The sequence below is a fragment of the Pteropus medius genome, unplaced genomic scaffold, assembly GCF_902729225.1.
Source record: "Pteropus medius unplaced genomic scaffold, Ma_sr-lr_union100, whole genome shotgun sequence".
NCBI lineage: Eukaryota > Metazoa > Chordata > Mammalia > Chiroptera > Pteropodidae > Pteropus > Pteropus medius.
Genome location: NW_024355327.1, coordinates 3,653,711 through 3,667,616, shown reverse-complemented (window position 1 = coordinate 3,667,616; position 13,906 = coordinate 3,653,711). Strand labels below are relative to the sequence as shown.

At 35.0% G+C, this 13,906-nt stretch overlaps 1 protein-coding gene across 1 annotated transcript in view; it reads right to left on the bottom strand.

The window, feature by feature from the left end:
- DNAH12 (dynein axonemal heavy chain 12) overlaps positions 1 to 13,906 on the bottom strand; it is a 209,958-nt gene that overhangs the window by 11,365 nt on the left and 184,687 nt on the right. The window contains exons 63-69 of the mRNA XM_039858619.1: positions 11,808 to 11,966; positions 11,497 to 11,641; positions 6,611 to 6,761; positions 6,148 to 6,401; positions 5,780 to 5,920; positions 1,820 to 1,957; positions 233 to 466 (exon numbers count right to left, since the gene is read on the bottom strand). Of these exons, the coding sequence (XP_039714553.1) occupies positions 233 to 466; positions 1,820 to 1,957; positions 5,780 to 5,920; positions 6,148 to 6,401; positions 6,611 to 6,761; positions 11,497 to 11,641; positions 11,808 to 11,966 (1,222 nt within the window). The remainder of the gene's footprint in view (positions 1 to 232; positions 467 to 1,819; positions 1,958 to 5,779; positions 5,921 to 6,147; positions 6,402 to 6,610; positions 6,762 to 11,496; positions 11,642 to 11,807; positions 11,967 to 13,906) is intronic.

Sequence of the window (13,906 nt, the reverse complement as noted above, 5' to 3'; positions counted from 1 at the left end):
AAGCGTCACATTTTCACGGGATACATTAAACCAAAAAGGTTTAAAATAAACTAAACAAACAATAGAGGAATCAAACTTTTCTAATTTTTGATAATTATTATAAGCAAATTATATTGAAAATTGATTGAAACCATATTTATCTAAACCTATACATTACCAAGGAATATTTCACTATTTGCTTTTTAGAAAAATTACACTTAAATCTAACCCTATTTTCAGTGACATAAGTTACCTTAATGAATTCAATGTAATCATTATAGGTGCCTTTGGGAGGTGCAAAATAATTTCCACTAGGAGAAAACTTATAATGAGGGTTTTCAATTATGTGTGGATTATAAAAGTCAGCCAGCATGGTTAAGAGGAGACGTCTGTCCCAATCATCTGTCACTCTGCCTCCATAGTTACACTCCCCAGTCAGGTAAGAGATAGCTTCAAATGGAATTGTGTCGTATTCATTTATAAATAACTAAAATAAAGGAAAAATAAAATGAGAAAAACAAAGTCTTTCACTTTATTTCCATTTTAAGATGGCATTAAATATCTATCTGTCAATCATATATCTATACACACAGAAATGGGGTTGAATGAATTATCCTCATGAGTTGTCTGAGTGACTTTTATGAAGCCCCATGTCATAAAGGCCCTCACCACAACGAAGAAGCAGAAAAACATTAACATTCTGTGGTAGTCTGGTTGGATTTATATATTTGGTAAAATGTAACAGAAATAATGGGAAAAGTATTGGAGTTGGACAGAACTGAGTTCAAATCCTACCTCAATGGGCAAGTTCACTTCTTAGCTTTGGTTTTCTTAAAAATAGGGATAATACCAACCTTACAGGGTTGCTGTGAGGACTAGAATTAATATAAGTCATGTGCCTAGTTCAAAGTCTGAGTTAGGATTTACAGTGGATATATATTCTTTCTTTCTTTCTTTCTTTTTTTGGAGGGGGTCTGCTGACCATTTGAATATCTTACATTGTGAGTCTACAGAAACTGAAAAAGCTGGCCACTCACTTTTCCAGCCTCCCTTATAGCTAAATTCTAGGCCTGTGACCTGGGTGTGGAGAAAGTGAAGAAGCAGGAACAGCGAAGAATCATTTTTAATAGACTCAGATGCATCCTGGATTGAGCTGGGGTTTAGAAAGTGAAGAAGCAGGAACAGCGAAGAATCATTTTTAATGACATCAGAGGGCCTGCAGTAGACGAGTGTGTGTGTGGCAGGTATGTGAGCTGCGATGTCTAATATTCAGCAAGGGTAGAAGGGGTTCTCTTACCAGACATGGTGTGATTCTAGATAGGACTCTGGATGCCTTGGCTTTCCAGCTGTCTTCGTGATTCTGTGACCTACCCAATATTCTTTCAATAAATTCCTTTTCTATGTAAAGTTGACAGCCTGTTTCTGTTAACTGACAGAGCTAGACTATAGATTTGACTTAGCGGAGGAGAACAGTAGAGGATAATGAGGACCCATATAAAGCCAACACTGAGGAGGGCTCTGCAAAAAGACAATGAACCAGGGTCCTTGATGACAAAACTTTTGCTGGATCAACCAGCTATAGAGCCTGTCCTTCCTCTGCATTTTTAAATGTGCGATAATAAGTTTCATTATGGTTTAAGCCAGTTTGAATAAGATTTTTCATTATTTGCAGTAGGAAAAAAAAATCCAGATGAAGATAACGCTTCATTAAACCACAGTATAATTATTACTACTATCTATCCACCTATTAGTAGTGTTGTGATAATTGAATAAGTTATTCTAACCAAAAGGCTTGATATACAGTTATCCTCCATCAGTATTAGTTCCTTTCTAATTTTACCTGTAGTTGTTGAATACTGATGCGTAAGTCTGATTCATTAAATCCATATGGAATATTCCAACCAAGAGGACCAAATTTCTTTCTCTCTTGTACAAGGGCATGAAAAAAACAAACTCCAAACAGCAACTTCTCCCATGCCTTTCATATAAAAATTATATAACAAGACAAAAATTCTAATCAGATTTTCATCAATAAAATGAAGGGAATCAGTTTTTCATTGAAAGATTCTATGATCATATATCTCTACAAACTTCAATTAAAAAAAAGATATGCTAACTAAAATAATGTTTATTATACATAAGTATTCATCTTATGACTTAAAATCTCCAAAGCTAGACTAACTACAATAATATAAAATTTATTAAAGGCAATAATTCTATGATTTATCAAAGAATTGGTTAATAATACTTTAGTATTGTTCATAGACATTTATAACTTCAATACTTAAATATTATCCTATAGACTCATTGGCATATGCTTGAGACTACAAGTACAGGAGAGCGATTAGTCATTATGATACAAATAAATACCAATAAATACCTGATATTGTGACTTTTCATTTGGGATCATTTTTTAAATGACCATTTATTTACTCTATCCATAGCATCTTCATATGTGTGACATGTATGTCATATGGCCTCTCACTGAGCCTGTGTCAGTGCTCTGGAGGATGGCCGCCCAACCCTTTGCGGTCCCCTTGAGTAAATTTCAAGCATGCTACATAGCATGTATTTTAAGTTAGACGATCTCAAACGTAGCTTCAAATGCAATAAAAATCCATCCAGCTATTTTCATGTGATGCAATAGTAGAAACTGTTTCTAAAATATTAAGTACACCATGGCTTCACTAAATAGCTGTATTCTTGAAATGTTGTACACAAATCAAAGAGCGTATTTTACATATACTTATACTGGATGAATGCTGTGGTGATACATTTAATAGGGGAAAAACATTTTGGCAATGAGAACAATAACCTAATTTAGGTATACTTTCCACATATTTTCACATAATGGGTCTTCTTAAGAGGTAATAATTCCTCTACATATTTGGCCCATGCTTGTGAGCCAAGAAGGTTCCTGTGGTATCAGAGAAACCTTAGGAACAGAATACAGAACGATGCATACTTGGGGGTGAGATGCTGTCCCCCTAAGATGAGTCTGAACGCACAAAGAACTGTTTTCTATAGCTATGGCTGAAACTAGATGTGGACTGAAGAGATGTGAAAAGGGACATCAAAAGAATTCGCCACAGTCCTGCTACCTAGATTTTTAAAAATCTATATATTCCAAAACCACTCTTAAATATTAAAAAATATATTTTCTTAAAAATGTCACTATTTTTGTCTTTAGACATACTTCTTGTGCCTACTTCAAACATCAACTCCTCCAAGAAGCTTTTTCAACAACCAAGAAGAATTAATCACACAAAAGTGGGAAGAGACAGACTGGCCTGAGTACCAAGTCCCACCTCTAGTTATATAACCTTGATATTTTACTTGATTTACTTGAGTTTCCTTATTTAAAAAACAAGGTTGTGATAATAATACTTATAGTACAGGGTTATAAGGCATGTCTGTTTAAACTATCTGGAATTTGTTGGTGTTCAATAAATGCTTGTTCCCTTTCTCCTCTCTTTTCCTTTCTTTGTCCTCCCATAGTTCATAATACAATCATGGCTGTGGTTCCCAACATAGTTAACATTTGAATTTCCTTTGCTATTTGTTTATTTCTACCAGTTCTTGAGCTCCACTTTTGACTTAGTGAATCAGAATCTCCAGGAGTGGGGCACTGACATCAGTAACTTTAACAAGCCCCTCAGGTTTATGGGGATTATGCTTGAGCTTGCTTTGCATAAATTTTCCTTGATTAGTAAGCTCCATGAAGACAGATTTTTATATGTTTATGTATTTCATATGTTTATATGTTCATCACCATATTACCAGTTCCTAGAAGAGTGCCTTACACCTAGTAAGTGTTCAAGAAATATTTATTGAATGAATGGATGAATGGATGAATGGATGGATGGATAGAGCTATAGAAATGTATCCCTGCCCTTAAGGAGAATACAACTGAGTTTAGGAGACAGATATGAAATTAACAAATAACTAATATATTATAATTGCTAGATAATTAAAATGCCCAAGATGTCAATTTGCCTGTGACTATAAAGATCATATTTACTTTTAATAGCCAAATGATGAGTTCAAATCATTGCTGGCCCAATGGTCATAAATTAGCCTTATCAAAGGGCATTCCAACTATTTCTGGGAGCCTCCAAAGAGGTTTCTATGTGTCTACAAACCAGTCAGCTATGGAAACTCTAGGGCAATGATTCTTAAAGTGTGCTTCCAGGACCATTAGCATCGGCATCATGTAGGAATGAATAAGAACTGGAAAAATTTCAGCTCTACTCCAGGGCAACTGAGTTAGAAATTCTGGTGGTAGGGCACATTCAGATGCACATTCCCAATGTGATTCACATTGAGAACCAATGTCATAAGGTATCTACACTCTTTTTCTTCTCTTACCCCGGCTCCCATTTGTTTTTACTACCAAAGAAGTTTCTTGGTGAAGCCTTAAACCATTGCCACTGTTCACCATAAAAATGATGATACATGACAAGGGTGCTCTTTGGATGTTTTACAGATCTAATACTTGGGGTGTCAATGTTGCTTGTTCAATGTTACAGGAGGAAAGTGCTGCTTCTTCAACTCAATGCCATTCTTTATTTGGGTCATCTAAGCCTCAAAGCGCTCTGCTTGTGTTTAGAATCTTTATGCTTCTGCCTCTCTCTCCTTTAACTGCTGGAGCTCAAACCCTGACTGGGGATCAGGCACCATACCACCTTCTCCATTCCACTAAGCTCTCTGCATAGCTAAAACCAGCAAGTATTCCTTTTTTCTTCCAGAGTTACAAACAAAATTATTGCTCAAAACTACAGCACACAAAAGTATTAAGCAGAACGAAACTAGCTGGTTTCTAAAGAAGTCAGTCTTTTATCATCATTATCATGCTTTTTCTAGCTCAAATAAGCAAATCTGATAAATAGCATGTGTTGGAGGTGAGGGCAGGGGATGATTTCCCCCCTACTATCAATGTTTTTTTCATGTGGGGAAACCTCAATTAATATAACACTCCTGGATTTTCTCCATTGTTGTCCTCAGTGCAGGAGAGGGGAGTGACCTATCTGATCAGTAAATTTGAGAAAAGTTAACCAGATATGCTTTGCTCAGCTTCTCCCTTTTCTCTCTAAGAAGTGAGCTTCCTGTAGGAAAGACAGTTTTCCTCTGTTCCTCTGGGTGAATAAGTCTACTTAATTCTGGGTTCAGTAATATGAAGCCCATTTGTTTGCAGAGATAAACTACATTTTTCAACACAGTCTATATCTGTCATTAAGATTATAATTTGGTTCCCATATGTTTATACTTTTTCCTGTTTCTTAATTGGTAAGAATTCAGACATGGAAAAGAATTCTAAAGTCCCTAATACGTGTGCAAAACTGTTTTGCATGGGTACACTGAAAAGCATTATTAATATGTCAAAACACTATTGTTAAACTTTAAGTTCCATGAAGGTAGATTTGTGTGTGTGTGTGTGTGTGTGTGAGCCTATGTTATTCTCACTACTCTATATCTAGTACCTAGGACAGTGCCTAACACACATATTTATTGAAAGAATGAATAAATGATGTGAAAATAGATTGCTACTCTTGGGTCTTAATCAAATACACTGTTGGATTTTGGTTTACAAACTAAGATAAATTCATTTATTCAACAAATACTTATTTGACTGTCTACTATTTGGGAAGCAGAACACATTATTGAGAATAAAATGATGAAGAAGATAGGTATAATGTCTGTCAGGAAATGCCTGAAATTTAACATTATTAAATAAAATGTTTATATTTCCATATTTTATTACTATAAAACATGTTTTAAAGTTCCAGAGGCTGAATATTACCAGTTCCTTTCCCTGGCATCCACTGAAAAATGAAATATCAGAAACTGGATCAGTAAGATATGACTGGAGGAGATTTAGCCGAAGACCCGTGGGAGGTTCATTAGTCATTTTTACTCCGTTCTGTAGAATTGTTACTGGGAACTAAGATAAAATAAATAGAAAGTATTACTCAAGATAAGCAGCTTGAGTCCTAAAAATGCATATACCAGTGGCTTAAAAACAGGCATAACAGAGGATTCCAGAAATATTTTTAAAATATTTTAAAATATATAAAATATTTTAAGGTTAAACATTTAAAGCTTGATTAAGATATATAATTTAACAGCTAATTAAATAAATGTACTGAGCTCCATAGAAAATAAACATACTTTTGGAGATGGATAACTTGTGAGCCAAAGCCTAAATGATGAGTTACAGACTTCAAGGCTAAAATCTTCACATATCTTTTCCAACATGGGCATCCAGGAAACAGCAAGGTGACAATTCTGTAGGCAAACCCAAGTTCCTTCTTCTATTGCTGCTTTAATCATTTTTGTTGCAATTGGTCCTTGTCCCTGACCCAGTGAAATAGCTTGAAATTTATTTCCAGACATAGCTTTATCATTTGCAAATTTTAGCAGGCCTAAGAGGGCACACAAAAAATGGTTTCACTGCTTACTCTAAAATTATAAAATATGCCTATGTTTCAGTGATAGGTATTTAACTGTGGAAAATTCTAGTTACCTTTCCTTATAAATGCCAGATTTACTGATTTATAATCATATAAGAAATGGACATTAAACATGATGATTTATTTATAATTTCTTTAAAGTTTATAATATATACACTTACTGGCCATGGGATCTGCTCCTGGAGAGAGCACAAAAATTAAGGGAATTGTGCAGTTTGAATCAAAGTAACTCTTTGTCAGATCGAATGGTGGGGGCTCTACAAACTTTTTCCCTAGTTTGTCAGTTACATAATTTGTTATAGCTGGAGTTATCTGTTAAGAAGAGAAAAGATATGAACTTTAGAGTGATTTTTATTTCACATAACAACTTTGATTATTACTGAAAACCAATGAAGAGTAAACTATGAGCCAAGAAAAGCATGCAGCATATCATAGACAAAGTGCTAATTTCCCTAATACATAAAAACTGTCTATAGATTGATGGGACAAGACTAACAATCCAAAAGAAAAATGGGCAAATAAGATGAACAGTTTATAGAAAATGAAATAGAAATGGATATTAAACACATGAAGAGATGTTCCACCTCATTCGGTATAGCAGAAACTGCAAACTGTCCCCCTTCTTCGCTTACTTTTGATAATAGAACCCCCAAGTTTTCTCAACCTTTCTTGCAGCTAGATGTGGCCATGTAACTAAGTTTTGGCCAGAGGGATACAAGTAGAAATTATATATGGAGCTTCCAGATCATATTTTTATAAGGAAGCTATTTGCCTTCAACACTCTCTTTCTCTCTTTAACAGATGTGGTGTTCATGAGATAGTGTCAATCTTACTGATGAGGACCACATTCTGGGGGACCTCTCTAGCATGAGAAAATAAACTTGAATCTCTGGATGGTATCAAGAACAGAGCTGGCCTGCCAACTCTCAAGCATTTGCTCTGGGCTGTTAGGAAAGAGGGAAATTAACTTCTATTTTATTTGAGCTACTGTATTTTAGGTCTCTTTGCTATGGCATCTTAGTCTATACCCTAATATTCATAATAAAATACATAATATACTTAGATACCATTTTTCCTCTATCACATTATTATATAAATAGGACAAATATAGCCTATGTGTATTCACTCTTAGATTATTTCTTCACAGCAGGCCAAAACCTGTTAGCCCAAGAGCAACAAACTCAAATTTTTACAAATGTTTTAAACATAGTCCCAATAATCATATTTTTAGCCATTTAGAGCCTGCCGAAATGTTGGGCTGTACCCAGCATCTGCCAGTGGTCAATTATATAAGCCCCAGGACATTAAACCCCAAGTGCATGCTGACCTTCAGAGACCTGATCCAGAGACTCCCAGCTGCCAGTACTGCTAAGCAACATCACCTAGACGCCACATAAACCCCGCTTCTCCTTCAGAGTAGACTCCACCCACCAACTCCCAGCCTCTTGACATACTCCTGCTGTGAGCAACTTCTCCTTCCCCAACATGCAAACCTGTCAAAGCATCATCCAGTGCAGTTAACGGGCGCTACTCCCACCTCATGGTCATATCTTTTTCCTTCATTAGCCCCAAAATTCCTCAAACCCTCTGCATAGATTGTTAAAGATCCAAAACCTGTTAGCCCAAGAGCAACAAACTCAAATTTTTACAAATGTTTTAAATAATGATATAGCAGCTTTTTATTTCTTTCTTTAATAGTATCACATGAGCAATGATGAATATTTACCCTTTTACCATTAATACCGTGTACAGTTTTTACCAAGCACATATTTTCAATACACATTTTAAGGAAAGAGAGGCTGAGGACACAGAGACCTTGCTTCCCATTACTCTACTCACTGGCCACGGGCCTTGGTCCCTGAGATGATGTAACTGCAACCAAGTATGATAGTTTTCTATAGAAAAACTACCTTGTTCCAGTAATTTAATATAAGAACAAATATTAAAACTTTTCTATAAGATTTTGATCCTTTATGTAAGATACTCTAGAGAAGAGAAGAAATTATGGAGACTTGAACAGACCTGGAGATGGGCTTTGTGATAGTTATGTGTCAGTCTGGCTAGGAGATAGTACCCAGATATTTGGCCAAATACTAGTCTAAATGTTGCTGTGAAGATATTTTAAAGATGAGATTCATATTTAAATCACTAGACTTTGAGTAAGGCAGATGGCTCTCCATAATGTGAGTGGGCCTTGTCCAATCAGTAGATGCCTTTAAGAAAAAAAAAAGACTGACTTCTACTGAGAAAGAAGGAATTCTGCCAGCAAAGAGCCTTTGGACTTGAGTTGCAATATCAGCTCTTCCCTGAATCTCTGGCCTACAGATTTTGGACTTGCTAGCCTCCACAATCACATGAGCCAATTCCTTCAAATCTATTTCTATCTCTATCTCTAGTTCACCTTTATCTTTATCTCTATTACTACCTCTCCCTCTCCCTCTCCCTCTCTCTCTCTCTATCTCTCTCTCTCTATCTCTCTCTAACTCTAACTGTATCTGTTTATCTCCCTTTGTCCTATTGGTTGTGTTTCTCTGGAGAATTCTGACTAATACAGGCTTCAATTGAATTTAGTTTAATTCAATCAATTCAACTCAATTTACAGACATTTATTGAGCTCCTACCATTTGCCAGGCACTGCTTTAAGTCCTGGAGATATATAGCAAAATAAGGCATGGGTCCTGACCTCAAGAAGCTCACAGTCTGGTGGGAAAACCTAACAAATAGACAATTACTGTATATTCCAGTGTGGTAAGTGTTATAATGTTTAAGCTCAGACTCCCAAGCATGAAAGACAAAGAAATAACTCCACATGAGATATTGAAGTGACATCTCCTTTGGCCATCAGAGAGCCATTCAGTGGAGTGCAAATAGGCAGGTGTTTTCCAGATGCAGAGACATACATTCTTCAGTTTACCATGAACAAGTAAGGCTATTGGTGATAAAATAATAAAGAAAGCATTGTTTTGGCTTCGAAAGGACTTATTGTCTAGTGAAAGAAACATTTCACACACAGCTATCAGGCAGGAAAGAGTGAGGTAAGTTTTAATAATGTACAAAGGTCTTTTGAAGTCAGAGTAAGGAGAAATACTCAGGAGTTAAGTAATTACGTAGGCCTCTGTTTGAACCTACTAAGAGACTGAATGAAGCATTAGATAATGCTTCTTGTGAAACTTTACTCAAAACATAAAATGTAAAAGAAAGACTGAAAGACAAGAAAGAGAAAGAAGAAAGGCAAAAGCAAGAGAGAAAGAAAAGAAAGAAAGGAAGGGAAGAGAAGGGAAGGGAAAGGAAGGAAAGACCATCACAATCACTTTAAACACCTTTATTTTTATATGTGCTATAACTGGAGCTTGAAGAGGTGAAGTGACTTAAAGTTTAAACTCCATGTATGAGCATAGTTTTTAGTTTTCTGTCTAAAATTTTTCATTTTGTAACATCATAATCACCTATCTTGAATGTGTGAAAATCGGTATCAGCTTATTTATTCTACCTATAGAACGATTTGTGTGTATATTTCAACTAAAAATTGTGACATATACAAGGCTTTCTACCATTTTCTGCTTCCAGCCAATATAGAGTAACAGGGACCTGATTTACCCTCTCACCATAAACTAACGAATGGGCAAAATTAATGAAACAATCATTTTCAGCTATTGCACTATTCAGACAATAGGTGGTACAGGACTGTGATCCCCGAGAAAGAGGAAACAAACAAGATGAGCTCTACTATTCCCTTGTTTTTTTTTCTGGGAGATACATTCCAGATTGTGGAACAGGGAGAGCAATGGAAAGCAGAGCAACACAGTGTTGAGTTGGGAAGACGGGGATCAAGAGTTCAAGAAGGCTGAAGCTGCTGGAAATTAGAGTTCAAATTAGAAGGGAACTATTCAGAAAAAAAAAAGCTCAGAAATCTACATAACAGTACCCTTGAGTCTTTGCTGAATACTCTGGTGCGCATGCATAAGCCAAGCAAAGAGTGACTAGCAAGCTGTGAACTGGGGACCTGAGGAGCTACAAGAATTTGTGGAAGGAATCACTCAGGTTCCCTAAAGCCACAGTAGAGAGTCTTTAGTAATCACTTAGGGTATTTAGTAAAAGCCCCAGAAGGGCCACACTTTAGTAGCAGAGCTAAACTATCCATTGAGTAAAGGCTATTCTACACCTGCCCTAACAAATCTTAAAACAATCTTTGAAAGGAACAATCTGAACTTAAGTAATTTAACTATGTAGCCAAAGGAGTTGGCAAACACCATTCTTAGCTCATGGGCTGGACAAAATTAGTCACGAGCTGGATTTGGCCCATAGGTGTTTGCTGAAATTAAACCCTGAATTAGAACAAAACTCAACAACCTTTAAAAGAAGATAACAAAAACATCAAAATGTCCATCATCAAATCAAACATTCCTGGGCTTACAAAAAGCAGGAAAATATAGTATATAACCAAAAGAAAAATCATTAAATAGAGGCAGATCTAGAAATGAAGGAATTAGCAGTCAAAGATTTAAAAACTGTTATAACTGTGTTCAGGTATTTAAAAGAAAACATAAACAGAATGAAAAGAGAAATAGAATATACATATTCTATATATATATATATATATATATATAAACAAAATGAACGTTGTAGAGATGAAATATATAATAGCTGAAACAAAAATTAATTGGATGGGATTAATAAAAGATCAGATTCTACTACAGAAGAAATCAGCAAACTTAAAAGTAGCAATAGAAACTACCCAACTGAAGCACAGTGATACAAAAGATTTGAAAATAATTAACAGAGTATTAGTCATCTATGGTATAATATCAAGCAGTCTAATGTATATTTAATTGGAATCATGGATAAGGTGGCAATAAAAATTTTAAAAAATAATGGCCAAAATTTTTCCAAGTTGAGGAAAACTGTAAACCTATAGATCCAAATTGCTCAATAATGAACCTTTTTGAGCATCTGAAATAAAGATTAAAGAACCAAATAACAATAACTTTAAACTAACTTCATAAATGACTAATTATCTAGTTCCAAATGGAACATATTTGTCTTTTACCTTATCGGGTCTTAAGCACCGAAGAATTATTATTTTCTGTAGTTCATTTAGCCTCTGATCCATCGGTACTGGAAATTTAGCATTGTGTGGCTCTTTACTGTCATAGATTTCCCGCCATTCATTTATGTATTCACAAAAGTGCGTCCTAATGGAAAAGGGCTTAATAGTTATTCTTTCATTAGGAAAAAATTTAAAGAGAGATTGTTGAGCAAGAAGATGAATCAAGACAACTACAGGACTATTTAAAAATCACTAGATTACAAATTTACCCATCACTATTCAATGTTAAATCATCAAGTTTAAACAATTACCTGAGTCCTTTGAAGGCAGGAAATTCACTAGCACGACAAATTTCCTCCCAGCTCTTATCCTGTAGCCAAGTTGGATCAGGATTTTTCTCAGCACTCTTAAGACTTACTCCTCCAGTTAAAAGAAACATAAGTTCCTGATGGTCAACCTCTTTCTTTGCCCTGTAGTCCCAAAATAAAGATTGCTGTAAATTGTTGATCTTGAAATTGAATGATGTCAATTTCTGCTTCTACAGCTTGGATAAGATAATTAGGACTGACTATCCCTACTGCTATAAATTACTAGAAAACTGGACAAAATAAATGAAATAACAGGTTTTTTTGGAAATTATACAACACCCAGTACAGGACAGTGGTCCCTAAAAAAAAAAAGGAGATGAATAAGCTGATCCCTATAATTACCTTAGCTATCTGGCTGAAGGCATGTTCCAGATTGCAAAGGTCATCAAAATCAGAGCTTGGCAGTATTGCTGAGCCAAAGAGACAAAGATCAGAGATAAGAAAGGCTGAGGTGGCTGGAATTTGTGGGTAGAGTATCAGCGAGGAGGGAAAAGGAGCTCTAGAAACCTGCATAGGTATCCTCTTGATTCTATTGCTAAATTTTAAGTCACGTGTGAACAAGGTAAAACTCCAGGAGGCCTGGCAAAGAATATTTGGGGAGCTATAACCTAAGTAACTACCAGAGCTCACACAGGACTGAAGATATGATTTTTTTTGCCAAATAGAGTTGAATCTTTGTTGAACACTAGTGGAATTCAGTGGTGACATCAGAGGGATCACAACTTAGTAGTGAAGCTAACCTAACCTACTCTAAAACTGCCATAAGAAAGCTTAAAAACAAGCCTTGAAAAGATCAAACTAATCCAGTAGAAATTTAATTAGCTGCAAGTGTAAAGTCTAATGCTCTTTAAAAGAATAATAAAAAAATACTCAGGATTTACCAATGTAAAATTCACAACATCCACAAGCAGGAAAAAAATCAGTTGACCGAAAAAGACATAAAAGTGATAGCGATGATATAACAAGCAGACAAGAATGTTAAAAGAGCTATTATAAATATGCTGAAGAAATTAAAACAAAGATAGTGAAGAAATAGGCAATATAAAAAATAAACAAATGCAACTTCTAGAAATAAAAATAAAAAATCCGAAAGAAAAATACACGACTTTTTCCTCAGATGTCCAGAACATGAAAGGATTTATTACCAGTAGACCTACACTATAAGAAATGTTAAATTAAGTTTCAGGTTGATGGAAACTTGGATCTACACAAAAGAATAAAAACCTCCATGTGGGTAAACATAAAAGTTTTTTCTATTATTTAATTCTCTTTAAAAGATAAACTAGAGCAAAATAACAATGTGCTGTGGGATTTATAACACATGTAGAAATAAAATGTTTGACAACAATAAAACAAAGGCTAAGAGGGGAAAGATAGAAGTGGACTGTTATAAGTTCATATATAGCAACAAAGTAAATCAACTAAAGAGATAAAATGGATTCACAAAAAATACTCAATTCAAAGAAAAGCAGAAAATGAGGAAATGTGGAACAGAGAACAGATGGGCAAATAAAAATTATAAAATGGTAGATTTACATAACTCATTGAATGCAAATGGTCTAAACAATTTCATTAGTTAGGGATTATCAGATTTAATAAAATAAGCAAGACCTATCTACATGTTGCCTATAAAAATACAGTTTAAATATAATGATACAAATAAGTTAAAAGTATGAAAAATATATACATCATGCTAACACTAATCAAAATAAAGCTGGAGAGGTTATAATAATATAATACAAAATAGATTTCAGAGCACAGGATATTACCAGGGATGCAAAAAACAAAAAGGGCAAGTCAACTCCTTAAGATGATATGTAACTGTCCTAAACATTTATACATCCAATAATAGAGCATCAAAACTCAAAGCAATACTGATAGAACTGCAAGGAGAAATCTTTGTAGTTAGAGATTCCAAACTTCTCTCAATAATTGATTGAACGAGTAGATAGAAAATCAGTAAGAATATAGAAGATATATAGACCAGCTTGACCTACTTGCCATCTAAAGAAATTCCACCTAGGAAGAGCAAAATACACATT